The 26,516-nt window shown below is 62.4% G+C and overlaps 6 protein-coding genes across 6 annotated transcripts; 2 read left to right on the top strand and 4 right to left on the bottom strand.

Moving 5' to 3' along the window:
* Positions 1-711: 711 nt before the first annotated feature.
* On the bottom strand, positions 712-2,142 carry RHTO_07291 (starch binding domain protein; the record flags this gene model as incomplete). The annotated part of the gene is made up of 6 exons (XM_016420949.1): positions 712-816; positions 915-1,052; positions 1,124-1,214; positions 1,293-1,563; positions 1,634-1,973; positions 2,041-2,142. The coding sequence occupies 6 exons, from the start codon at positions 2,140-2,142 to the stop codon at positions 712-714; spliced, it is 1,047 nt and encodes a 348-aa protein (XP_016274676.1).
* Positions 2,143-2,385: 243 nt separating this feature from the next.
* On the top strand, positions 2,386-7,047 carry RHTO_07290 (uncharacterized protein; the record flags this gene model as incomplete). The annotated part of the gene is made up of 17 exons (XM_016420948.1): positions 2,386-3,088; positions 3,142-3,291; positions 3,347-3,913; positions 3,975-4,241; positions 4,298-4,455; positions 4,520-4,638; positions 4,696-4,803; positions 4,859-4,916; positions 4,980-5,133; positions 5,207-5,377; positions 5,443-5,796; positions 5,852-6,016; positions 6,090-6,226; positions 6,293-6,360; positions 6,430-6,667; positions 6,724-6,975; positions 7,042-7,047. 17 exons carry the CDS (start codon positions 2,386-2,388, stop codon positions 7,045-7,047), a joined length of 3,675 nt encoding a protein of 1,224 aa, XP_016274675.1.
* A 278-nt stretch (positions 7,048-7,325) lies between these two features.
* Positions 7,326-7,717, bottom strand: RHTO_07289 (uncharacterized protein; the record flags this gene model as incomplete). Its single annotated transcript, XM_016420947.1, has 2 exons — positions 7,326-7,411; positions 7,474-7,717. The coding sequence occupies 2 exons, from the start codon at positions 7,715-7,717 to the stop codon at positions 7,326-7,328; spliced, it is 330 nt and encodes a 109-aa protein (XP_016274674.1).
* Positions 7,718-8,218: 501 nt separating this feature from the next.
* Positions 8,219-23,235, top strand: RHTO_07288 (cytoplasmic dynein heavy chain 1; the record flags this gene model as incomplete). The annotated part of the gene is made up of 19 exons (XM_016420946.1): positions 8,219-8,495; positions 8,553-8,954; positions 9,013-9,414; positions 9,469-10,052; positions 10,109-10,163; positions 10,219-10,392; positions 10,448-11,098; positions 11,161-13,414; positions 13,474-13,768; positions 13,823-14,903; positions 14,957-15,353; positions 15,415-15,870; positions 15,928-17,788; positions 17,872-20,072; positions 20,131-20,397; positions 20,453-22,149; positions 22,215-22,369; positions 22,431-22,902; positions 22,967-23,235. The coding sequence occupies 19 exons, from the start codon at positions 8,219-8,221 to the stop codon at positions 23,233-23,235; spliced, it is 13,950 nt and encodes a 4,649-aa protein (XP_016274673.1).
* Positions 23,236-24,494: 1,259 nt separating this feature from the next.
* Positions 24,495-25,044, bottom strand: RHTO_07287 (DUF1674 domain protein; the record flags this gene model as incomplete). Its single annotated transcript, XM_016420945.1, has 2 exons — positions 24,495-24,532; positions 24,615-25,044. The coding sequence occupies 2 exons, from the start codon at positions 25,042-25,044 to the stop codon at positions 24,495-24,497; spliced, it is 468 nt and encodes a 155-aa protein (XP_016274672.1).
* A 296-nt stretch (positions 25,045-25,340) lies between these two features.
* Positions 25,341-26,461, bottom strand: RHTO_07286 (mRNA turnover protein 4 like protein; the record flags this gene model as incomplete). Its single annotated transcript, XM_016420944.1, has 5 exons — positions 25,341-25,421; positions 25,502-25,692; positions 25,802-25,937; positions 26,050-26,140; positions 26,271-26,461. The coding sequence occupies 5 exons, from the start codon at positions 26,459-26,461 to the stop codon at positions 25,341-25,343; spliced, it is 690 nt and encodes a 229-aa protein (XP_016274671.1).
* Between the last annotated feature and the right edge of the window lie 55 nt (positions 26,462-26,516).

Raw genomic sequence — 26,516 nt, 5'->3', positions numbered from 1 at the left:
GCGAGTAGACGATGCGCCACTGCTGTTGGATGGGTTGGGGTTTGTGACAGTCGAACATGGGCGCGGGCGCTCAGCTGCTGGCATGTACGGCGAGGAGGGGCGGACGACTTCTGGCCTCGAGCGCTTCCTTGCCTCTGAGCTCGCTCATTCTCTACTCGATCTGGTTCGAGCTCGAGCCAACGAGCTGTTGGTCTGCGAACGTGCTCACGGGATGTCCCAGGACCGTTTGAGGCGGTTCTTCCACGAACTTTTCCGCAGACTGGACACTGCTGCGCGGCAAACTCGCCTCTCACTTTCGCTTTTCACAGGCTTAACAGCGCTTGCTCTCCACAACACTTCGCAGCTCCTTCGTAGACTAATTGTATCTTCGCTTATACATCAAAGCTCGGCCGGCACCTGCTCGACTTGACGAACCTCGACGAAGGACCGGGTCTTCGTTGTGCCCGCTTAACCGCTGACCACTCGTTCCCAGCGACTGCAGGGCACCAGCACAAAAATTACAAGCCGCACATCCTCAGAAATTGGCGCGCTCGCAAGGAAGGCAAGGTCAGGAGCACCTCGTGCGGTAGTGCGAGCGAGCTCACCGATCTTAAAGCAGACGCAGAAATTGTGGCCTGAAGCGATGGCTCTCCAGCATGCACTACCTCGAGAGTACTGAAGCGAGACTGACGATGCAAAGCGCTCGGTACACCCTCATCCCTGTACCTTTCCCTACTCCTCCCACTCCCAATCCATGTCCTCCGTTCCCGTAAGAACGCGATTTCCCCTACCCTCCCTCTCCCACACCACACTTCCATCGATGTAGTAGCGAACGAGCTGTCCAACGCGAAACGAAAGTCGTCAGTCGAAGTTCGTGATATTAGCGAAAACTTCGCCCGCCTCCGTCGCAAGGCTCGAAAGTCGAAAGAACGCACCTTGCACTCGGTAGACATGGCATCTGACGAGTACAACTCGACGCAGTAACGCTGCTCAAGGGTGTTGTATTGAAGCGGGACGCCGAGCGAAGGATTCCATCCGCCGAGGCTGGAAATCGCTCCGACGAGGCGCAAATCCTGTGGCGAGGCGCAGGAGAGACAGTGTAAGAAACTCGTATCTGCAGAGAGCGACAGAAAGAGCGACGCACCGTCGCCTGGTCGTACTCGGCCGCGACCGAGATCTTGATGGGTGCGAGGCCGGACGTCTCCAGCTGCGCCGCCTCCGCCTCATCTTCCGACCTGTAGGTAGTGCAGGTCGAATCAGTACTGTTGGAGAGTAGAACGAGCTCGCAAGCCACGAAGCCGGCTCAAACTGACATGAGCAAGTCCCCCTCCTCCTCGCTCAGAGTCCCGCCCGGTTGGACGTCCGTGCGGCGGCGCTGCGGCGCGTGAGCCTGCGGAGAGCCGATCGGAGCGAAGGAAGGTCCCGTCGGGCTGCGAGGAGTCGGGGTGAGGAGGATGGGCGAGGACGGAGGGCGCCTCTTCAGCTTCTTCTCGAGCGAGACGGGCGTGGCGAAGATGTCGAACGTGAAAGGGCGTTTTGCATCCTTCTTGGGGGTCGAGGGGAGCTCCTGCGCTGCCGAAGGCGCTGTTGGAGAGAGCAGGCGAGGTCAGCGAGCAGCCCACACTCGCGGACGGCGATCGAGCCTCTTCCTCACCCGCCGTCTCCTTCGCAAGCATCTCCTCGAACCGCTTGACCTTGCTGAGCAGGCGGCGCGCCGGTTCCTCCTGCCCCTCGCGCGGCTGGTCCACTAACTTCTTCGCCTCCTCGAGTTCCGCCCCCACTCCGCCCAGCCCGAGACGCCAGAGCATGTACGCCAGGACGAAGCGGACGTTGCCCTCGTAGATGGGTCGGTTCGAGATGAAAGAGTGCTGGAAGTCCAGCTCGGCGAGCTGCTCGCGCAGGCCTTTGAGGGCGAGGAAGGTGTCGTCGAGTTCGTACGAGTGGGAAAGGGCGATGAGGTCGTTCAGTTCGCCAAGGAGGCTCTGGTCGAGGCGCTGCGTGCATTCAGGAGCGCGATTTAGCAGTCTGGCGTCGACCGAGTGAGCGAGGGAGGACACTCACAGAGAGGGAGGAGCGAGGCGGAGAGGGGTCCGGAGACGCCGCGGAGTCGCTCGGCTGGACTACGCGGTCGAGCGGAGTGATCTCTGAGTCGTCGGAAGCCATTCGGGCGCAGCGCTTTGCGGAAGTAGCGAGATGCAGGACGTCTACCCGTCGACTTTGCCCTCCCGCTCGCTTCGACTCTCGAAACACCTCGCAACCGACTCGAGCACCGCACACTCGAGTACACAGTGCGTCCACAGTCTCTGGGACGTGCACTGCGCCGTCATTCGCCTACGCGCGACGTTGTTCTCGCGTTCTACCGCCTCATCGCGCTGACCTATCGCTCTCTGCCTCTGCGCGCAGACTATGCCTCGCGCAGACAGCGACGCAGGCTCAGACTCGAGCTACATGGCCTCGGACACCGGAAGCGCCGACTCGAGCGTTTCCTTCACCCAGATCCTGCGCGTCCCGCGCCCCGACCTCGTCGACTTCCTCTCCGAAGACGACCTTCCCTCTTCTGCCGGCACACTTCCCACGCCCAGCGACATTCTCTACTCCCGCCAGATCCCCCAAGCCCGCCTGGCCAAGTCTCGTTTGATCAAGGTCCTCCGTCGCGAGCCCGCGATCGGCGAAGAAGGGACGACGGGCGAGGGACTCGTCCCCTCGGAGGCGGCGGACGAGCCCGAGGGCGGCGAGGAGTACCAGGACAGCGGACAGCCTCTGGAGCCCTCGTCTTCTAGCGCAGCCGCTATCGTCGCGGCAGAAGCACAAGTCGCAGCGGAGGAAGGCAACGGCGCTCAGGAGGAAGAGATTGTCGGTGCATCAGTCGAGGGCGAGACCGGGGGTGCGGACGACGGGAGTGAGCCAGCGGAAGGTTCGGAGCAGGCGGAAGAGGAGGAAGCGGACGAGGACGACGAGCAACCGTCATTCGGTCCCGCGGTACAGGCCGTCCACGCCATCACGTCGATCGCCGAGCTTGACAGGAAGTTTGAAGCCTTCCGCCGCCGCAGTACCTGGTTCAAGTGGGACCCGAAGGTCCGCAACAACTCAAAGACGAAGCGCCAGCCTTGTGCGTTCCTGTTCTCCTCCTCTCGTTTGCAATGCGCTGACAAGCAAGTGCAGTCATTGCTCTCGGCGACCCAGCATTGATGGGCAAGAACGTCAACAGCGAACCGACGTTGAAGATCGACACTCTCGTGACCATTCGCGAGGAGGCGGCTGAGGGCGCGGAGAAGAAGGCACTCAAGTACAACAAGAAGGAGAACTTGCCGGGTGCGTTTGACGTCGACGCCAGCTGTCCTCACAGCTGATACGACATTCCTCGCAGTGCGGTTGAACGAGTACTCCAAGCTCTTCGGGCCGCTCTGCCGCGAATCTGCGCGCTTCATCTCGGCGGTGTTACAGGTCTGCGCGAATGACGGCGAGGTCGACGAGCTCATGAACAACGGTGACTTCGACGTTTACCGTCACGACCCCGGCGAAACGACCCTCTTCACCGCCATTCGCGACCACATCGAGAAGATCTTTGACAAGTACAAGTGCGACTACCCCGAGCCGAACCTCGTCACCAAGCTCTGCGCTCTCCTCGTTGACGGCTACGAGCAGGATGGTATCGCAACCTCGCAGAACGGCCAGATGCCGCGACTGGCGGACCCCTCAGGCGGCGACAACAAGCAGTTCGCTTACGGCGCGGTCGGCGTCGGCGCGCTGGTCATCGGCATCCGCCTTCTCCGCCCCTTCATCACGGCGACAAGTTCATACGTCCCGTTCAAGCGTACGGTCGAGCGTACAATCACCATCCGGGTTCGCGAGATTGGCACTCTTTCCTTCGGCCTTCCCCGTACAAAGGGCAACAGCCAGCGCCAGCGCTTCCTGGTGTCGACCACGAAACAGAGTAGGTGGTCCTCGAGATTCTCAAGCGAAGCCGAGCTGATCCCTTCTCTGCGTTCTCGCAGCGCCGCCTCCACCGCCACCAACAAGCCCTCCCCTGCTCACGTTCCCACACCTCGTCACCGATCCGCCCGACGCTCTGGGACGAGTGCGGTCTTATGCACCTTCCCTTTCTGCCGACGACGCTCAGCGTTCCGTCAACGTCCTGGGCTGGGTCAACCACGTCCTTGCGGAGATGGGTATCACGGCACTCAAATCGAAGGAGACGCAGGACTTCTGGAAGGGCGTACTTACGAAGCTGAACGAGACCCCTCTCCCGATTGCCAAGCGCAGTGCGTTCTAGAAATCGTCACAACATGCCACCCGCTGACAAGGTCTACTCTCGCAGAGCGGGTCGGCTACGTCCTCCACAGCTACGCTACACGCGGCCAGACCATCCACCGCGGCACGCTGATCGATCCGGTGGAGGGGAGTGTGAGGATGGAGGGCGGGTGGTCCATCTATGACGAAGGACTGGCAGCGTCGGCTGTCCAGGTTGGCAACGAGGTGCGTCGCCGTCGCCTTCATTGCTTCTCGATCGGAAGTGCGCCTAACGTGCTCGTTTGGACAGGTGTTCGCCGAGACGGGCGACTTCCGCCTTGCCGAGCGTCGTATGGCTGCCCTTCTCGACGTTGGCGAGGGAGTACTCGACGAGGAGCAGGCGACCGCCCTCGTCCAGCATCCGCCTGTGTGCGTGGACTTCACACTCGTTCTGACTGTCCCGTCAACTGACGATCACCGCCTCAGCAACATTCGCGCGAACTACGTCGAATGCGCAGGCTGCGGTGTCGAGAAGCCGCTCGACGAGTTCTACGACCCCTCCGAGGGTGAAGGATACGCCTACTCCCGTATTCTGTGCGTCATTGCCCTCGCCCGGCCGCCAGGAACTGACTTGGCATCCAACCTCCAGCTGTCGCGAGTGCGGGCCTTTCGCGGAGGAAGGGGCTTTCTCACCTCGATACGACTCCGTGCGTCGCTCGTACTGCGGAGTGCGAGCCATACAGAGGGCGCATGCTGAAGCCTACCTGCAGTTCCGTCAGTTGCGCAAGATTCTCGGCTTCGAAGGCATGGACAAGGCCAAGTCGACTCCGAAGAGCCTAGCTCGCGCGTACGACGGCAAGTACGGCTTCGACTTCCATTCCGGCATGGGATACGACAAGTACTCGCAAATGCCCGTCGCGATTGGTGAGCTCCTCTGCTTCTTTCGAAAGGCAATACTCCTCGGCTTCGCTGACAGGTTCGGGCGCGGGGTTCGCAGCTACGGATGAGCCTACGACTGTCTCGCTCGACTCGGTCGCGCCGTTGCCAGTCAGCGCTACCGAGAACTTTGTCCGCCATGCCGACCTGCGCAACCTCGTCCCAACTCTCCGCACCACCAACTTTGCCGTCGGCAGCCGCGACCGTCACACTGCCGAGGTCATCATCACCGGTGCGTGCCGTTCTTACTGCGAGCTTTCCTCACGGATTTACGCGCTGACCCGACATTACCGGTAGTCGCTAGGCTTCTTCCCCTCGTCCACGACCTCAACTTCGCCCGCACGCAGCGCAAGCTTACGGCATCGGAATCGAAGGCGCTTGTCGTTGCCACTCAGGTGCTCCAGCACGCCCGGTCTGTCAACGCGCCAATGCACCGCGACGAGCGGGCTTTCGGCATCTTCTCACCGATTCAGAAAGTCCACGAGGTGCCCGTCTCGGAGCTGCTGGCATCCGACGAGCCGCTCGCCGAGTTCCTTGGCGTAGTCAAGCTCATGGATGACCTCTGGCTCAAGTTCATGTCGCCGAGGTCTGCCAGCGACCCGCTTCCAGGCTCGTACGACTTCTACCGCCTCAACTTCGAGGAATTCAGGAGTGAGTTGGTCGCAGATGGACCGTCAGGCCGGCGCTGATCCCTTACATCCGCCAGGTGTGCCAGAAGAGCGCGTCCTTCGCTACGTCGAGAAGGCCAAACGCAAACTGCACGACTTTCGCGTCGAAACGCCGGACTACGTCCCCTTCCCGCCGCAGAGCCGCCCCACCAAGGACTTCGATTCTGAGGAGGAACGCCAGCGCGTCCGCACGCTGCTAGACGGTACGTGACGCGATCGACTTGCCGACGCTTTCTGACGCTTTCTGACGCTTCTTGACGCTCAATATGTACGCAGAAATCGAGTCGAGCGACCTGATTCGCAAGATCAATCCTCACTTCGAAGGATTCACGAAGTTGGAGGATGGATCTGGATGGCCATCGTTCGTGTCGGACATCGAGATGGACAAGTGGGAGGTCGCTATGGGGCGGAAGGTACGCTCCGCATCATCCCCCCTCGCCGTTGCGGGCGCTCGCCTGACGATCTCATGCCGCGCGCAGTTGATGCTTCGTGATTTGCTCGCCGAAGCCGGAGTTCGGATGCTCCGCATCCTCCAGTCTTGCGACATGTGAGTATTCTTCGCCGCCTTTTGGGGCGTGGGGAGTGGGAGGTCAGGACTGAGTACTTGGAAGCGCAGGAATTTCCGCGACGACCCAGATGCGGACCCCTTGGACGGCTTTTTCGGCAATGTCCTCGTCGAACTCTACCTGGAAATGGCGCTTGGCGAAGGGGAGGACCTCATGCTGGGGCAAGCGTACCTCCTGGCGCCTAGCAATCCGTTCAGTGCTGGGATGGGCCACCGGATCCAGGGTCAGCCGATGAAATTCGGTGCGAAGGTCGCGAGGCCTCGCAGTCTCGACGAGTACGATTTGAAGGTGCGCTTGCCTAGCTTCGTTTTATACACACATAGTAGCTTACGAGCACCACACAGGCCCGCAACATCAGCCGCCGCAACTGGCAGATCACGCGCCAGTTCAACGTCCAGCTCCAGTCTTTCCCGTCCGACAACGTTCGCAAGAGCGTCATCCAGTCGTACGGCTCAGCGGTGCGCGCGTGGCTGGAGGAGAAGCGCTATGCCGGCTTCGACCACTCCGACCAGGAGAAGCTCGCCGCCGCGCTCAAGCGCTTCTACAGCTCGCCAGCGAGCGACTGTCTCCGCCCGTGGAAGGCCCGCGGACTGCTCGTGCGTTTCTCCCTCCTTCTCCTTGAGGGACTACGCTGGAGAACTCACAGACATCTCGGTACATAGGCTTGAAGTGGATGGCGTTTCGCCTTCGAGGAGAGAGACGGGGAGGGAGTGGGAGTTTTTGTACCTCGCTTGTTCTGCTGGGCCTAGCCGCTTGTTTGTCATTCTACATCGCGTGTGAACCAGCCACCGACCCTTCGCGGCAGTCCCGAACACTCACCGACCCTCGAAGTGCGGAAGAGAGGTGCTGATTGGCAGGGTATGCTACATGTCGGGGTATTCTACCTCCTCGCCTTCGCCACTGCATCGCCTTCTTCCGCCTTCGCCATTGCATCGCCTTCCTACGTCTACCGCCATGCTTGAGGTGCGTAGGTCGAGAGCGGGCCAAGCCAGAACCGTTTCCCTAGCCCGATGTCGAGATACCGCTCGAAGACTGGGAGTCGTCGACGCGGTCAGCTCCGCAGTAGACGAACACGAAAGAGAACTGCAACGCACGCCAATACGCCCACTTCCTGCCAAAGTACCGCGAGACCCACGGCACGGCGACGAGGTTGACGAGCGCCTGGAGTTGACGGACGCTCTCCTCCCACTGCAGCTGCGCCTCGAGCTCCTCCTGCTCCGTGTTCCACGACGAGTCGCTGTACGCGTCCGAGTCGCTGTCGTCCGAGTCGGCGGGGCCAGAGGGGGATGATGACGCCGTCGAGAGGGTCGAGAGGGAGGTTCGTCGACGGCTCGTCATGCGGCTTCGCTTCGACTCGTGCGAGGCGTAAGAGCCTTCGTTGGGCCAGACAGGCGGGACGACCCAGTCGGGCGAGATGTAGCCGTCGTGCGAGGTCGGGGGAAGAGGAGGTGGGGCTGATGAGGACGAGGAGGAGTCGGGGGAAGCCAGGGTGGTCGATGGAGGGTTCGGTGGATCCAAAGAGTGTCTAGAACTCCTTCGCGAGCCTCGTCAAGCCGTCTCGAGTGGTTGAGCGAGTGTGGTGGACGCAAAGAGCGGAAGCGACTCTCTCAAGACCACATCGCCTCGTCAGCCTGTTCGGCGGGATCAGCAATACCCGTGAGCTCCTGACAGCTCGTCTAGCACCCAGCGCTGTCCTCGCAAGCCGAAAAGAACGAGGTTGAGCCCCTGTCGCCGCGTCGAGGTGCGGTTCTTCGCCACGAACAAACAAGTTGTCGCTCACACACACGCTCTGACCGCTCGAAAGGACCAGCTGAGCAGCGACAGACACGCCTGGCAGCGATGCAGGACAGGCGACCGTCCTCGCCCGCCGTCGACGGCGCAGAGTCGCCCCCGACAGCGACGCCGGGTCCTCGAAACCAATTCGACCTCGCAGCGTTCCGCAAGTACCTCGGCCAGCTGCTGCCACTGCTCATCGAAGCCGAACCAGCCGACCTCGAGTCCCTGTTCGAGCGGAGCGACTTCAGCGAGCGGGCCACACGCTGGGCGAACGATCCGAATGCGGGGGTTTTGTACGTGGTGAAGCAGAGGGAGGAGCGGGATGCGGACGAGCAGCAAGGTACGTGAGGCGTCGCGTAGGCAGCGAGGCGAGCTGACCCGTTGCGCCGCCGCACAGACGACTCCCTCCCCGACACCTTCACCTACTCGCTCACTTCCTCACTCTCCTACTCTCCCCTCCAGTCTGCCACTCTCGCCCTCATCAAGCACGCCCCCATCCTCGACAGCTCCCTCCCCCTTGCCTCGCAACTCCACTTCCTCAACCTCTTCGGACCCGCTTCGTCCTCCTCCGGCTCGAACGCACTCGCTGCAGGCGCCTCAGCCGGCAGCGTCGTCTACGAGGGGCTTCATCGTCTCGTGCACTACGGCGTTGCACCCGCGTTCGAGGCGTACGTCGAGAGCAAGGCAAGGAAGGATGCGGCGGGACGAGCGGTGGAGGACTCGAAGGATGCGGATGTCAAGATGGGCATCCCGATGACCAAGAAGAAGTTCGCCGAGCTCGAACTGTCTCTCTTGCACCGTGAGTTGCGCGCGCTTCTGGTCGCAAGTCTCCGCTGACCCGCCTTCTCCGCCGGCAGTCCAGCAGAACGTCGAGATCCCCGACATCGTCCTCGCCGTTCACCCCGTCGTCGCGGCAGCCGTCTCGCAAGCCGAAGCAGCCGGCATCCGCCCTTCCGTCGACCTCATCGACTCGGCCCTCTTCAGCGACTCCGCCTTCCTCAACAAACTTCAAAGCGAAGTCAACAACTGGGTGAAGGAGGTCCAGAAGGTTACCAAGATCTCGCGCGACGTTGCGAGCGGGACAGCGAGTCAGGAGGTCAACTTCTGGCTCAGCATGGAGAAGGCGCTCGAGGGGATCGAGAAGCAGCTCAAGAGCGAACCGGTCCAGCTCTCGCTCGACATCCTCAAGCACGCCAAGCGCTTCCACGCGACCGTTTCCTTCATCGCCGACACAGGCCTGAACGACGCCTTCAAGACGGGTGCGTTGCTCGCCTTCTCCATGCCTGACTTCCAGGCTGATCTCGCTCACACAGTCCATGACTACAACGTCCTCATGAAGGACTTTCCGCTCAACGAGCTCCTCGCGGCGACCGACTTGAACAAGATCAAGGACAGCATTAACCAGATCTTCGTCCACGTCAACAAGAAGCTCAAGCTCTCGCCTTACCCCGTCCGCCGCATCCTCCCGCTCGTCGAGGCCATCTCGCGCGACCTCCAAACCCAGCTTCACAAGGTTCTCACCTCGCAGCGCCTCACCTACCTCGACTACCCGCTGTTCGAGCAGGCGATGCGCGCAGCCGAAGGCGTCTTCCAAGCTTGGGACGAGTCCTTCAAGGAGTTCACCAACGTCGCGCGCGAAGTCACCCGCAAGCGCGGCGAGCGCTTCATCCCGATCAAGATCGACCCCGGTCACGCCAAGTTGCAGGAGCGCGTCCTCTACTTCCGACACTTCCGCAAGCAGCACCACCAGCTGCAGGTTATGGTCGGCCCGCTCGGAAGCGAGACGAAGCGGTCGACGGCGGTCAACGGCGACGGCACGAAGGAGAATGGCGACGTCGATGGCGAGCTGGCGAGGGAATGGTCGAGTACGCTGGGCGACATCGACATGGAGGTCGAGGTGCGTCTTCCGGCTCGCCGTTTCGGCGGTTCCGCTGACACTTTCTTCATCCGCAGGTGCGGCAGGCGTACGAAGGCATCAAGGGCATCGACGTCCTCGACGTCTCGGATGGTGAGCCTTCTCTTTCTCATCGCTTCGGATCCTCACTGAGCCTGCGCTTCTACAGACGGCACGCAGATCTGGATCGCAGCCGAGACGGGCTACAACGAGCGCGTCGCCCGTGTCGAGAACCACATCATCTCGCGCCTCCGCGACCGCCTCGGTGGCGCCAAGAACGCGAACGAGATGTTCCGCGTCTTCTCCAAGTTCAACGCCTTGTTCGTGAGGCCGAAGATCCGAGGTGGGCCCGTCCTCTCCGCTACTTGATGCCTTGCGCTGACCTCTTTGCTCCGCAGGCGCCATCGCCGAGTACCAGTCGCAGCTCATCGACTCGGTCAAGGACGACATTCGCCGCCTCCAGGACAAGTTCAAGTCCGGCTACCAGTCGTCCGAGGCGTACCAGATGTCGCAGCTGCGCGACCACCCGCCCATCTCGGGCGCGATCATCTGGGCGCGACAGATCGAGCGGCAGCTCTCCGGCTACATGAAGCGCGTCGAGGACGTCCTCGGCACCGAGTGGTCGCACTACGCCGATGGCCAGCGCCTCCAGACGGAAAGCCAATCTTTCCGCGCCAAGCTCAGCACCCGCCCCATCTACGACGCCTGGCTCGTCGACATCAACCGCCGCAATCTCCAGATCTCGGGCCGCCTGTTCAACATCACCAAGAGTCGCCAGCAGGCTGGCGCTCTCCAGCTCACCGTCAACTTCGACCCGCAGATCATCACGCTCTTCAAGGAGGTCCGCAATCTGCTTTGGCTCGGCTTCCAGGTGCCGCACACGATCTCGAACGTCGCCAAGGACGCCAAGCGTGTGTATCCGTACGCCGTCAGCTTGATGGAGACGGTTCGCACGTACTCGCAAACCATCGCCAAGCTCGAGGCGAATCCGGACATCGCCCCGCTCGTCGCGACCTCGCACAAGAAGGCGCAGGAGCAGATCGCCAAGGGTGCGTGACGGAAGCTCTCCTCTTCCTCGCGAGCTTTTTGACTGACCTTGACCGTCTCGCAGGCATGAGCTACCGCTGGGACCATTTCGTCAACACGTTCGACAACCGCTCCCTGCCCTACGCCGGCGCGTCCGACTCGTCCGGCAGCAAGCATACGCACTGGGTCCGCGAATTCGCGTCGATCGTCTCCGAGTTTCAGGACCGCACCGACCACCTCATCGCCCTCTGGGCCGACGTCAGCCGGACCGTCGACGAGCTGAGCACCTGCGCCTACACCCGCGACGCTTTCTCGACGCTCCTCGCCTCGCTGCAGAAGACGATCGACACGCTCAATCTCGAGGGTTACGCCAACCTCGACTCATGGACTCTCGCGCTCGACAAGCGCGTCGAAGCGAAGCTCGTCGGCCGCATCCGCGCCGTCATCGAGCGGTGGTGCGGCGAATTCTCCAAGGCGCCCGAAGCCCGCGCGGCCGACTCGAGCCGACCTGGCGCTTCGCGCAGGAAGGCGGCGGTGGCGCACGAAGACCAGCCTGAAGACGGCCTCGCCCTCGAGACGATTCTCCACGAGGTCCGGATCCAGAACCAGGTCATCTATCTCGACCCGCCGATGGAGCAGGCTCGCGCGACGTGGTACCGCCAGCTGCAGACCTGGCTCGGCGTCGTCTGCGGCTTGACGCGGATCCAGAGCTCGCGCTACGAGATCGGCCTCAGCATTCGCGCGGCGCAACCGGGCGCCCTCGACTACTCGACGCTCCTCGCGAGCCTGACGGACGGCACGCTCGAGCGACCGTTCGCGCTGGTCGAGGCGAAGCTCGAGGGAGTCGGCAGCTATGTCGACAAGTGGCTGCAGTTCCAGTCTCTCTGGGACCTCGAAGCCGAGTACGTCTACTCGCAGCTCGGAGACCGCCTCTCCGCATGGCAGCAACTCCTCCTCGAGATCCGCAAGACTCGCTCGACCTTCGACAACTCGGAGACGCAGCGGTCGTTCGGCGTCGCCGTAATCGACTACGAGCAGGTCCAGAGCAAGGTCAACGCCAAGTATGACGCCTGGCAGCGCGACCTCCTCTCGCGCTTCGGCGGCAAGCTCGGCGTCGCCATGAAGGAGACGCACGCCGCAGTCGCCAAGGCTCGCCACGACCTCGAGCAGCACTCGATCGAGACGTCCTCGACTGCCGCAACCGTCGCCTTCATCACCTTCGTCCAGGACGTCAAGCGCAAGCTCAGGCAGTGGGCGCCCGAGATCGAGATCTTCAGCAGCGGGCAGAAGACGCTCGAGCGGCAGCGCTACCAGTTCCCGTCGGATTGGCTCTACCTCGACCAGGTCGAGAACGAGTGGAGCGCGTTCAACGAGATCCTCAAGCGCAAGGACGCGTCGATCCAGGAGCAGCTCGCAGGCCTACAGCTCAAGGTCGTCGCGGAGGACAAAGTCCTCCAAGGCCGCATCGAGGAGACCGTCGCCGATTGGGACGCGAACAAGCCCATTCAGGGCTCGCTCAAGGCCGAGGCCGCGATGAACGCCATCGGCGTCTTTGAAGGCCGCGTCAACCGGCTCAAGGAGCAGCACGACATGCTGTCGCGCGCCAAACAGTCGCTCGATCTCGAAGCGACGAAGGATGATCGTCTCGAGCCGGTACTCGAGGAGATTCGCGATCTCAAGGCTGTCTGGACGGCTCTTTTGGGCGTCTGGGCGCAGGTTGCAGAGTTGCGCGACACCGCATGGCAGTCCGTGCAGCCACGCAAGGTTCGCCAGCAGCTTGACGGCCTCCTCGCTTCGACCCGCGAGATGCCCAGCAAGATGCGCCAATACGCCGCTTTCGAGTTCGTCCAGGAGTCGCTGCGCGGATACCTCAAGTCGAACTCGCTCGTTGCCGACCTCAAGTCCGAGGCGCTTCGCGAGCGACACTGGCGACAGCTGTACAAGTCGCTCCGCGTCGCCGGCCACTACTCGCCTTCGACGATGACCCTCGGCACCGTCTGGGATCTCGACCTCAAGCGCAACGAGACCGCCATCCGCGACGTCATCGTGCAGGCGCAGGGCGAGATGGCCCTCGAGGAGTTCCTCAAGCAGGTCAAGGAGACTTGGACCGGCTACGCGCTCGACCTCGTCAACTACCAGAACAAGACGCGCCTCATCCGAGGCTGGGACGACCTCTTTGCCAAGTGCGGCGAGAACGTCAACTCGTTGAACGCCATGAAGCTTTCGCCGTACTATCGCGTCTTCGAGGAAGAGGCGTCGGCTTGGGAGGACCGCCTCAACCGCATCCACCTCCTCTTCGACGTCTGGATCGACGTTCAGCGTCAATGGGTCTACCTTGAGTGCGTATTTTCCCTCTGCTGGTGTCGCCATCTTGCTGACACGCCGTCCGCTCCTGCAGAGGCATCTTCTCCGACAGCACCGACATCAAGCACCTGCTCCCCGTCGAGTCGCAGCGCTTCAGCAACATCAACGCCGAGTTCCTGGCGGTCATGAAGAAGGTCTTCAAGTCGCCGCTCGTCCTCGACGTGCTCAACATCCCGGGCGCGCAGAAGAGCCTCGAGCGACTCGCAGATCTTCTCTCCAAGATTCAGAAGGCTCTCGGCGAGTACCTCGAACGCGAGCGCTCGTCATTCCCTCGCTTCTACTTTGTCGGCGACGAGGATCTGCTCGAGATCATCGGTAACAGCAAGGATGTGCGTCGATCGTCTCACTCTCCTTCACCCCCTTACTGACTTCCCCTTCTGCAGATTCTCCGCGTCAGCAAGTTCCTCAAGAAGATGTTCGCCGGTCTCTCGTCCCTCAAGCTGGACGAGGAACTGTCTCGAATCGACGGAATGGTCTCGCGCGAAGGCGAAGAAGTGCCCTTCTCCACGCCTATCGTCCTCGCCGAATACCCTCGCATCAACGACTGGCTCGCGCGCCTCGAATCGGAGATGAAGACTTCGCTCGCTCAGCTCCTCGCCAGGTCTTACGCCGATCTCGTCGCCTTCTACGCCGATCCCGCTGGGCTGGACGGTACTCGCTTTCTCGCGTGGATCGAGGGAACGCCCGCTCAGCTCGTCGTCCTCGCCATTCAGATCGCGTGGACGGATGGCGTTGAGTCTGCGTTGCAGGCGGGGGGCGCGCTCGATCGGCCTCTGTCCGTTATCCTCCGCAGCCTCGAGGTCCTTGCCGACGCCGTCCTCGGAGACTTGCAGCCCATTCAACGGCGCAAGTGCGAGCACCTCATCACCGAGCTCGTCCACGAGCGCGATGTCGTCCGTCGCCTTGCCCAGGATAGCGTTCAGTCCGCAGCCGACTTCGCCTGGCTCTACCACATGCGCTTCTACCTCGACGTCGGCAAGGAGAACGTCCTCGGGCAGTTGCAGGTCAAGATGGCGAGCGCGTCCTTCTTCTACGGCTACGAGTACCTCGGCGTGCCCGACCGCCTCGTCCAGACACCCCTCACCGACCGCTGTTACCTCACTCTGACCCAAGCCCTCGACTCTCGCCTCGGCGGATCGCCCTTCGGACCGGCCGGTACAGGCAAGACGGAGTCGGTCAAGGCGCTTGGCGTCGCGCTCGGTCGCCTCGTCCTCGTCTTCTGCTGCGACGAGACCTTCGACTTCCAGGCGATGGGGCGCATCTTCGTCGGTTTGTGCCAGGTCGGCGCGTGGGGATGCTTCGACGAGTTCAACCGTCTCGAAGAGCGCATCCTCAGTGCGGTCTCGCAACAGATTCAGAGCATCCAGCTTGGTCTCGGCGAGACGGTCGCCAGCCCCAGCCACGAGATCGAGCTCGTCGGTCGCCAGCTCCGCATCAACCCCGACACCGGCATCTTCATCACGAGTTCGTCGCCTCTTTCAGCTGCTCACCGTCACCGCTGACTCTCATTTTCGCAGTGAACCCGGGATACGCCGGCCGCTCGAACCTGCCCGACAACCTCAAGAAGCTCTTCCGCAGCATCGCCATGACCCGCCCCGACCGCGAGCTCATCGCGCAGGTCATGCTCTTCTCGCAAGGCTTCCGAACGGCGGAGAAGCTTGCGTCAAAGGTCGTCCCCTTCTTCAACCTCTGCGCCGAGCAACTCTCCTCGCAGCCGCACTACGACTTTGGCCTGCGCGCCCTCAAGGCCGTCCTGGTCAGTGCGGGTCACCTCAAGCGCGCTCGCCTGCAGGCCGCCGCCGATGCCAACGGCAGCGATTCAGTCGACATCTCGGAGCAGGAGATCGTCATCCAGTCGGTCACCGAGACGATCGTGCCCAAGTTGGTCGCCGAGGATGTTCCGCTCTTGACAAGGTGAGTTCGCCTTGCTCTTCCGCCCACCGTGCCCGCCGACTAATTCGCTCGCTTCGCATAGCCTCCTCGCCGACGTCTTCCCAGGCATCGACTACGTTCCTGTCGACCTCGACGATCTGAAGAAGCACATCCTCGACGTCTGCAAGGAGCGGAACCTCGTCGCGGGCGATGTCTGGCTGCAGAAGGTCGTCCAGCTCTACCAGATTCAGAACATACAGCACGGTCTGATGATGGTTGGGCCGTCGGCGACTGGCAAGACTTCGGCGTGGCGGGTCCTCCTCGCGGCGCTGGAGCGCCTGACGGGCATCGAGGGCGTCTCCTACGTCATCGACCCCAAGGCCATCGCCAAGGACGCGCTGTACGGCACCCTCGACCCGACCACGCGCGAGTGGAACGACGGCCTCTTCACGCACATCCTCCGCAAGATCGTCGACGACGTCCGCGCGGAAAGCTCGAAGCGCCACTGGATCATCTTTGACGGCGACGTCGACCCCGAGTGGGTGGAGAATCTCAACTCGTGCGTTCCTGTACTTGCATCGTTGCGAACGCGGTCGTTGACTCTCGGACCTCGCAGCGTCCTCGACGACAACAAGCTCTTGACGCTGCCGAACGGAGAGCGCCTCAATCTGCCGCCCAACGTCCGCATCATGTTCGAGGTCGAGTCGCTCAAATACGCGACTCTCGCCACAGTCAGTCGCTGCGGCATGGTCTGGTTCAGCGACGACGCCGTCTCGCCCGACATGCTCTGCCGCAACTACCTCGATACAACGCGCTCAACTCCGCTCGATGTCGCCGACGAGGATGCGAGCTTCTCCCGCCAGACTCAGGGCGACGGCGACGAGGTCTCGGCGGTGCTGTCGACTCAGCAGCTCGTCGCCGCCAAGCTCGAGCCCTTCTTCGAGCGCGACGGCCTCGTCGCAAATGCACTCGCTTTTGCCGCCGGCGTCGATCACATCATGGACTTTACCCCGAGCCGCGCCCTTACAACGCTCTTCTCGCTCCTCAACAAGTCGATCCGCACCATCGCCGAGTACAACGCCCAGCACCCCGACTTCCCTCTGCAGGGCGACTCGGTCGAGGCGTACACTCTCAAGCGGCTCTTGCTCGGTCTCGTCTGGGCTTTCACCGGCGATTCGAAGCTCGACACCCGTGCCAAGATGGGCGACTTCCTGCGCAACCAGTCCGGTCTCGACTTCCCGCCTCTCGGTCCTGGCGGCTCGCTCATCGACTTCGACGTCCAAGTCTCGACAGGCGACTGGGTATCGTGGCAGGACTCAGTTCCGACGATTGAGGTCGAGACGCAGGCCGTGACCTCGCCCGACGTCGTCATCCCGACGATGGACACGGCTCGACACGAGGAAGTCCTCTACTCGTGGTTGTCGGAGCATCGCCCGCTCCTCCTCTGCGGTCCTCCAGGCTCCGGCAAGACGATGACGCTCTTCAGCGCTCTTCGCAAGCTGCCGGATCTCGAAGTCGTCGGTCTCAACTTCTCGTCCGCGACCACGCCCGACCTCATCCTCAAGACGTTCGAGCAGCACTGCGAGTACCGCAAGACGCCGAACGGCGTCGTGCTCGCGCCGACGCAGATCGGACGCTGGCTCGTCCTCTTCTGCGACGAGATCAACCTGCCGGCGACCGACCAGTACGGCACGCAGAAGGTCATCTCGTTCCTGCGCCAGCTCGTCGAGCAGAACGGGTTCTGGCGAACGACCGACAAGGCGTGGGTCCGGCTCGAGAACATCCAGATCGTCGGCGCATGCAACCCGCCAACCGACCCCGGTCGTGTACCCCTTACCCATCGCTTCCTTCGCCACGCACCGCTCGTCATGGTCGACTACCCCGGCGAAGCCTCGCTCAAGCAGATCTACGGCACCTTCACGCGCGCCCTGCTCAAGGTCGTCCCGCCATTGCGAGGTTTCGCTGCGCCGTTGACGGACGCCATGGTCGACTTCTACCTCGCCTCGCAGGCTCGCTTTACGACAGACGCTCAGGCGCATTACGTCTACTCGCCGCGCGAGTTGACCCGCTGGACGCGCGGTATCTACGAGGCGATCAAGCCGCTCGATGCCTTGTCCGTCGAGGGTCTTGTCCGCGTCTGGGCGCACGAGGCGCTCCGGCTCTTTCAAGATCGCCTCGTTACCGAAGACGAGCGCAAATGGACGGACGACAAGATCGACGAGATCGCGCTCGCCCACTTCCCGACCATCAACCGCGACGAGGCGCTCGCCCGGCCAATCCTCTACTCGAACTGGCTGTCGAAGCATTACGTGCCAGTCGACCGTGAAGAGCTCCGCGAGTACGCCAAGGCTCGTCTTCGCGTCTTCTACGAGGAGGAGCTCGATGTTCCCCTCGTCCTCTTCAACGACGTCCTCGACCACGTCCTCCGCATCGACCGCGTCTTCCGCCAGGTTCAGGGCCACTTGCTCCTCATCGGAGTCAGCGGCAGCGGCAAGGCGAGTCTTACCTGCTTCCTTCTCTTGCTATCGCTTGCAAGCTGACCTTCGCAATCGCTGGGCAGACCACGCTCTCCCGCTTCGTCGCGTGGATGAACGGCCTTTCTGTCTTCCAGATCAAGGTTCACAACAAGTACACCGGCGACGATTTCGACGACGACCTTCGAGCCGTTCTCCGCCGCGCCGGGTGCAAAGGCGAGAAGATCGCCTTCATCATGGACGAGTCAAATGTCCTCGACTCCGGCTTCCTCGAGCGCATGAACACGCTGCTCGCCAACGCCGAGATCCCCGGTCTCTTCGAAGGCGACGAGCACGCCTCGCTCATGACGGCCTGCAAGGAGGGCGCGCAGCGCGACGGCTTGATGCTCGACTCCCACGATGAGCTGTACCGGTGGTTCACGTCGCAGGTCGCACGCAACCTGCACGTTGTCTTCACCATGAATCCGCCTTCCGGCGGCCTCGCCTCCCGCGCCGCAACCTCGCCCGCTCTCTTCAACCGCTGCGTCCTCGACTGGTTCGGTGACTGGTCCGACCAGGCGTTCTACCAAGTCGGCCTCGAGTTCACCAACACGCTCGATCTCGATGCAGCCGGCTACACCGCTCCCGCGAACTTCCCTATCGCCTACCGTCAGCTCTCGATTCCGCCCGTCCACCGCACCGCGGTCGTCAATGCCCTCGTCCACGTCCACCAGTCAATGTACGAGTCGAATGCAAGGCTCGCCCGCCGCCAAGGCCGCGTCAATCACGCCACGCCGCGGCACTATCTCGACTTCGTCAACCAGTACGTGCGGCTATTCAACGAGAAGCGCGACGAGCTCGAGGAGCAGCAGCGCCACCTCAACGTCGGCCTCGACAAGCTCCGCGAGACGGTCGTCCAGGTCGAAGATCTCCGCAAGAGCCTCGCAGTCAAACGCACCCAGCTCGAAGCGAAGAACGCCGAGGCGAACGACAAGCTCAAGCGGATGGTTGCCGACCAGCAGGACGCCGAGCAGAAGAAGGTCGCATCAATCGAGATGTCGACCGCGCTCGAGAAGCAGAAGCATGCGATTGCCGAGCGTCGCGAGATCGTCATGGGCGAGCTCGCGGACGCCGAGCCCGCCGTCGAGGACGCCCAGGCGGCCGTCAGCAACATCAAGAAGCAGCAGCTGACGGAGGTCCGCTCGATGGCGAACCCTCCCGAAGCCGTCAAGCTGTCGATGGAGGCCGTCTGCATCCTCCTCGGCCACCGCATCGAGGGCTGGAAGTCCGTCCAAGCCGTCCTCCGCTCCGATTCGTTCATCGCCAGCATCGTCAATTTCGACACGGCGCACATGATGACCCGCCAGCTTCGCGACAAGATGCGCAACGACTACCTCTCGCGGCCGTCCTTCAACTTCGAGACCGTCAACCGCGCCTCAAAGGCCTGCGGACCGCTCGTCAAGTGGGTCATCGCGCAGGTCAACTACTCGAGCATCCTCGACAAGGTCGGCCCGCTGCGTGAAGAGGTACAGATGCTCGAGGACCAGGCCGAGACAACGATGCACCAAGCTTCCGCCCTCTCGAGCATGATCTCCGAGCTCGAAGCCCGCATCGCCGCCTACAAGGACGAGTACGCCGCCCTCATCAGCGAGACGCAGGCGATCAAGTCCGAGATGGAAAAGGTTCAGACTCGCGTCGACCGCTCCGTCAAACTTCTCGACAGCCTGTCGTCGGAGAAGTCGCGTTGGGAGGCAGGCAGCAAGACGTTTGAGGAGCAGATGAGCACGGTTGCAGGCGATGTCCTCCTCTCGGCCGCTTTCCTCGCCTACGCCGGCTACTTCGACCAGTCCTACCGCCAGGCCATGTGGCAGGGCTGGGCGAACCATCTCAGCGACGCCGGCATCGAGTACAAGCCCGAGCTGTCCCTGACGGAATACCTCTCGACCGCCGACGAGCGTCTCGAATGGCACAGCCGTGGTCTGCCGACCGACGAGCTCTGCGTCGAGAACGCCATCATGCTCAAGCGCTTCGACCGGTACCCGCTGGTGATCGACCCGGCCGGGCAGGCGACCTCGTTCCTCCTCAACGAGTTCCGCGACCGCAAGATCACGGTCACTTCCTTCCTCGACGAGGCGTTCCTCAAGAACCTCGAGAGCGCACTCCGCTTCGGCACGCCCATTCTCATACAGGACGTCGAGCATCTCGACCCGATCCTCAACGCCGTGCTCAACAAGGAGCTTCGCCGAGCGGGAGGTCGTGTCCTCATCCGCCTCGGAAACCAGGACATCGACTTTTCGCCTTCGTTCACGTGAGTCCTTCGCTTTAATTGCTGCGCTTCACGCCATTGACACCGCTTCCGTCGGCAGGATGTTCCTCGCAACGCGTGACCCGTCCGTGGAGTTCGCCGCCGACCTCAACTCGCGAGTCACGATGGTCAATTTCTCCATCACTCGTGCGAGTCTGCAGACGCAGTCTCTCGCCCAGGTCCTCAAGGTCGAGCGATCGGAGATCGACCGCAAGCGTTCCGACCTCCTCCGCCTGCAGGGCGAGTTCCGCGCACGCCTGCACCAGCTCGAGAAGAGCCTGCTCGCCGCCCTCAACGAGTCGCAGGGCAACATCCTCGATGACGACAAGTGCGTTTGAACGTTCCGCCAGACTTTGCATTGCCGCTAACTCACGCCTCTCCAGGGTCATCGAGACGCTCGAGACGCTGAAGAAGGAGGCGGCCGACATCACGCGCAAGGTCGAGGAGACGGAGACGGTGATGGCGGAAGTCGACGAGGTCACGAGCGAGTATCTCCCGCTCGCCCAGGCGTGCAGCAGCGTCTTCTTCATCCTCGACGACCTTCACCTCCTCAACCGATTCTACCAGTTCTCTCTCCGGTTCTTCCTCGACATCTTCGACTACGTCCTCCTCGACAACCCCTCGCTCAAGGGCGTCGCCGAATCGCACGAACGTACCCGCATCCTCTTCGACGATCTCTTCACCCACGTCTTCCGCCGGACGTCTCGCGCTGTCCTGCACTCCGATCACCTCACGCTCGCCGTCTTGCTCGCCCAGGTCAAGCTTCGCGGGCAAGGCGAGGAGCTCGACGAACAGGAGCTCAGCTTCCTCCTCGAAGGAGGCGAGACTACGGCTGCGACGTCGACCACGGCCAGCATCGCGATCCTCGACTCGACTGAGCAGCAGCGCCTGCAGGCGTTCGAGCGACTTGGCGTGTTCCGCGACGTCCGGTCGAACCTCGTCGAGCGCGAGGGAGACTGGCAGGCCTTCCTCGCCTCCCCCGCACCGGAGACCATCGTCCCCCAGATCTGGTCCGACCTCGATCCAGTTCACGCGGCTTTGCGCAACGCCTTGATCGTCAAGTGCTTCCGCCCCGACCGCCTCATCCCCGCCCTCACCGCCTTCGTCGCTGTCGTCTTCAAGCGCGACTTGTTCGCCGAGACGACCTACGACCTCAGCGACATGGTTCAGAACGAGGTCGCCGCAGCATCGCCAGTCTGCCTCTGCTCTGTCGCAGGCTACGACGCCAGCTACCGCGTCGACAACCTCGTGGCTGCGACCTCGGCGCGGTGCGCGTCCATCGCGATGGGCTCGCAGGAAGGCTTCGCGCTCGCGGATCAGGCGATCGCAGCGGCCGCTCGCACCGGCAACTGGGTCCTCCTCAAGAATGTCCACCTCGCGCCGACTTGGCTGAGCCAGCTCGAGAAGCGGCTGCAAAGCCTCAACCCGAATCGCGCGTTCCGCCTCTTCCTGACGATGGAGATGAACCCCGCGATTCCCGTCAACATCTTGCGCCAGGGACGAGTCCTGATGAACGAGCCACCGCCCGGCATTCGCGCCAACATCCTCGACTCGCTCCGGACGCTCAACCCTGCACGCCTCGCAAACGGCCCGGCAGAGAAGACGCGCCTCTACTTCCTCGTCGCCTGGTTCCACGCCGTCGTCCAGGAGCGGCTCCGGTACGTGCCTCTCGGCTGGTCCAAGGTCTTCGAGTTCAACGATTCCGACCAAGACGCCGCGCTCAACACCATCGACGCCTGGCTCTCGTCTGCCGCAAAGGGTCGTGCCAACATTGACCCCGCCGCGATCCCCTGGCAAGCTATCCGCTCTCTCGTTCGCGAGACGGTCTACGGCGGCAAAATCGACACCGAGTTCGACCAATCCCTCCTCGACTCGTTCGTCGACACGCTCTTCTCGCCGCGCGCTTACGACGTCGACTTCGACTTGGTCTCGAGCGGCGAGAACGAGGCCGGCCTGAAGGTGCCAGACGCTGTCCACCTCGACCAGTTCCTCGAGTGGGCGGCGCAGCTCCCCGAGCAGGAGCCGCCTTCGTACCTCGCCCTTCCGCCGACTGCCGAGCGGGTCATCGCAGCTGCACAAGGTGCGTTCGGCTTCACATCCCTCTCTCAGCCCTTCTCATAGCTGACGCCCGCCTTTGAACGACAGCTTCGTCGCTCCTCGCCCGCCTCGTCAAGATGCGTTCGCTCGACGACGACGAGACAGTCGGAGCAGACGTCAAGCGCGGCTCGACCTCGGCGCAACCGGCCTGGATGCGCGTCCTCAAGAAGACTTGCCTCGAATGGCTCGACGTGCTGCCCAGGGTGAGCAGCAATGAGCTTCCAGACTTGATACATCGCTGATTGTGCCCTTTGCTGCTCGCAGGACTTGCCGGCTTTGCCTGCCGCCGAAGCGACCACCAGCGACCCGCTCGCCCGCTTCTTCGAGCGCGAGGTCTCGCTGTCGCGTTCGCTCGTGCCAAGCATCCGGACCGACCTCGAGAACCTGGTCAGGGTGTGCGACGGCGAGCTCAAGCAGACGAATGCCATCAGGTCCCTCCTCTCCGACCTCAACAAGGGCACCGTTCCTGGGACATGGAAGCGCTACCGCTGCCGCGACTTGCCCGCCAGCGTCTGGATCGCCGACCTCGCCAAGCGCCTCGCTCAGCTCCACCGCATCGTCGCCAACGGCGATCTCGCGAAGTCACCCGTCGCCCCCGGCTTGCTCTTCCACCCGCACGGCTACATCACGGCGTCGAGGCAGGCCGTCGCACACGCCACCAAGACTTCGCTCGAGGAACTCATGATGCAGGTCAACCTCGCAGAGACCGGCGAGGAGCACTCGTTCGTCGTTGAAGGTGCGTTCAGCTTTCTCAACTTATGCCTTCCCCAAGCTGACGCTGAAAACTTGTCTGCGTGCAGGACTCGCTCTCGTCGGCGCGACTTGGGAGTCGTCGAAACTGGCGGTCAACGATGGTTCCGCCGTTCGCCTCGAGGCTTCGTCCATCTCGTGGAAGCCGAAGCAGGGCGGTTCTCGCTCGGTCCAGGCCGGCCACAAGATGATGTCGATCCCCTGCTTCCTCGACTCGACCCGCGCGGACGTTCTCCTCAACGTCGAGGTCCCCGTCGAAACCGCCGACTCGACCATGGTCATCCAGCGCGCCGTCGCCCTCGTCGCCGTCCTAGACTGAAGGATTTCCCCAGACAGTGTTTGTACAATAGATTACCCGCACTTTTCGTCCATTCCCCTTTGCATTTCGCAGCTTTCCGTTCTTCGCCTCGAGGTGACCTTCTCAGCCTGCGAGAAAGATGCGCTCGCTTCGCCTCGCCGGAGCTCCGCTGGGTCTGCGCTAGGCTCTCGAGACTCGTGTTAACCCTTCTGCCGCCTCGCAAAGCTCAGCGTGGCGACCTTCGAGATGCGCGCACTCGCCCTCGCCTCCCTTCCTCCTTCCCTTCACTCGCTCGGATCAACACAGCACAATCCGCTCGCGCTTGCCTGCACCTTCGCTCATCGCTTTCGACTGAGCGTTGCAACACCTCGCCAGGCCCCTCTACCGCTTTCACCGGTTCCTCGCTCGCACGGTCCCTGCCTCACGGCACACCTCTCAACAGTCGATACGGCCAGCGGGTCTCCGTCCTCCTCCCCTCTCGCCTGCTACTCACTGCTAAAGCGACCTCCGGTCCCACAAAGCGCACGAGTCGACGTGGCCCTCGGGGCGGACCGACTCGCTGGGACGGGAGAAGACGCCTCGCTCGAGCGGCTGACGCAGGCGATGGGATGGGGACGGGACGTCTGGGGTTGTTTTTGGCTTGCGAGGCTGGGTAGTCTCGGTCGGAGGCTGTTCGGGTGCGAGCGAGACGGTGCAATTCGACAGGGCGACATGAGCGAGCTCGCTTGACCCAGCGCAACGTCAGCTTTCGAGGTGTCCACTTCAGCGCCTACAACAATCCAGTAGCTACAATTGTCTGGAGTCGCCGAGGGAAGCGAGCGCAGCTTGAGACGAGACTTGGGCGCATTTGGGCGCACGGCGACTGACCCCTTCAAACCGCTCAACGAGTATCCAGGCGCAAATTTTCGCTCGCGACGCGCAAATCGCTTCTCCTGCTCGTTGCGCTTTCACTGAGCCTATGCGCGAGGCGCCAGCTTGCGTCTTTGTCGAGATATGGCTGTTTTCGTTCGCACGAGCGGTGAAGGGCGGCTGGGCGGCGTGGACGAGGCTGCTTGACTTCCGACACCTCTGGAACTGACGGCAAGAGCTATTTACACAAGTAGGCTTGCTTGACCGACCAGCAGGAGCATGTGAGACGAAGGTAAACCGGTCGAAACGGCAGCCGTCCGGCGTCTCTCCAGCCATGCGACTCACGACGACCCCGTAGATAGCTCGTAGCATATGAATATTGTAGATTGTGACGTGTAGAAGCGGAGAGCGAACCCAACGACGCCCGATGTTCAGAAATCAGTCGCCCTGCCGCTGTACGACCAGTCGCCTGCGAGGTGCGCGAGCAAAGCCAGTCAGCGGTGAACCGAGGAAAGCATCACACAGCCCGACAGAAGCTCGTCCGCACTCACCATGCGTTAACGGCTCGTTCTTCGGCCCACCAACCTCGCCCGTCTCCGGATTTCGGTCTCCCTCAAACTGGGGCTTCGGTTTCCTCCGCAAATCCGGATGCAAAACCTCCTCTCCCTCTTCAAGCTTGACGTCGGATGCAGCGGGCGTTTGAGCGCGCTTGACGAGTTCTTCGAATTCGCGTTGGAGGTGTGGGGGGAGAGAAGGAGGGGCGGGACGAGAGAAGGAGTCGGAGGGAAGGGCGGCGGTGTACGTGAGTGATCGCAAGGGCGTAGTGGAGAATGCTCGGAAGGTGACAAGGGCTCCGGAGCGTGTTGCGGCGGCGGTACGGGCGAGAGTGGCGAGTCGAGATGATGAGGATGGGGAGGGGTGCAGGGACGCTCCGGCTGTTCGTGCGGCTGCCGTGGCCGTTCTCAGTGCTTGTGCTGCCATGCTGAGCTGTTCTCGAGCGAGTTTGAGCGGAGTGAGCGAGTGGGAGAGGGAGCGAAGCGAGGCGACAACTCCAAGGTCGGCCGATGTCGGGCATCGACGGCGTCGTAGAGCAAGGCGAGCATCGCAGTCGACTCAAGGGCCCAATGGAAGGGCCCTGACCCACCTCTCGCAATTCTCGAAGGAGGCGAGGAGGAGCAGTACAACCTGATGATACACTACATGACCCGCCTCGGACAATACACGCGGGCACAATGCTGGCGAAGAATCTATGCGAAGATGCGGCAGTGGGGAGCGATTCACTCCGCGTCTTCCATCGAGGTGCCGCCGCAGGTCGTGCCGTCGACGAGGTGGACACCGAGCAGGGGAACAATCTGGAACTGCGAGCAGTAGACTCCTCATCAGCTCCTGACCTGCGACGAGACACGGCTGGCCGGCGAACGGAGAGACCTCGACTCACCGTCGCAAACGTCTTCCCAAACAGCTTCAGCAAGTTGACCTGGTTCGGGTTGAGCGTGTCTCCAGGCTTGCAGACGACGTGCGGTGCGTTCAGGGTTGGGACACCCTTGAGGAGCGAAGTCGACATGCCGAGCTTGCGGAATTGAGGTTCGAGGGAGTGGGGTGCTGGCTCGTCGTTGATCAGGATGGGACCTGCGAGTAGACGGCGTCAGCGCACAGTCATCCGTCTGCATGTGACAGGGGGGTCGGGAGAGATGCCTCGCGTTGCCACAGAGCTCAATGATCTTGCCGATGAACGCACCTGCAGGCAACTCGAAACCCTCCTCAACCGTGTTCCCCGTCCGCGCATAGTCCTGCTTCTTGAAAGATTCGAACCACTCGGTGACGACTTCGGGCGACTCGTCGGTGAAGAGGAGACCGCGGTTTCCTTCGAGCATCTGCAAGCGCGCGGGAAAGTCAGTCGTATGCTTGGTCTGGATGGTTCCAATCAAGCGCCGTCTTCCGCAACGACGCAGGATCCTGGTGTCGTGGAGGAAGCGGAGGACGCACGTTTGCGATCTTGTGCACGCCGAGGCGGCACTCGTCCTCCGGCGTCGCTCCGAGACCTTTCCGCATGACGGCGTTCCGGCCCAAGAAGATCCTGCACGCCAATCAAGTCCGAGTCAGTTCCGGACTCTGAAGCAGATACGCAAGAACAATGTGGCGGAACAACATTGCTTGCTTGCGAATGCAGAGCACATGAAAGCGAGAGAAAGGGCACGCCAACTCACCTCGATCCCTTCCACGCCGTCCGCACCTCCTGCAGCGAGTTGTTCCGCATGTGCTCGACCTCGAACACCCAGAGATACTTGAACGCCTCGGCCTGCTCGCGAACCTCCTCGATCAGGCGTCCCTTGGCCTCCTTGCCCTTCTTTGCGGTTTGCGTGAGGGCGACGACGCGGTCGCGCTTCGAGCGGGGCATGGTGTGGTCTAAGGCGGGAGATGGGGGAGAAAGAGAGAGTTGTTGAGAGTTGAGA

This window comes from Rhodotorula toruloides (assembly GCF_000320785.1).
Source record: "Rhodotorula toruloides NP11 unplaced genomic scaffold Scaffold6, whole genome shotgun sequence".
NCBI lineage: Eukaryota > Fungi > Basidiomycota > Microbotryomycetes > Sporidiobolales > Sporidiobolaceae > Rhodotorula > Rhodotorula toruloides.
Note: the sequence above shows the minus strand (reverse complement) of the source record. Positions and strands in the feature narration are given on the sequence as shown.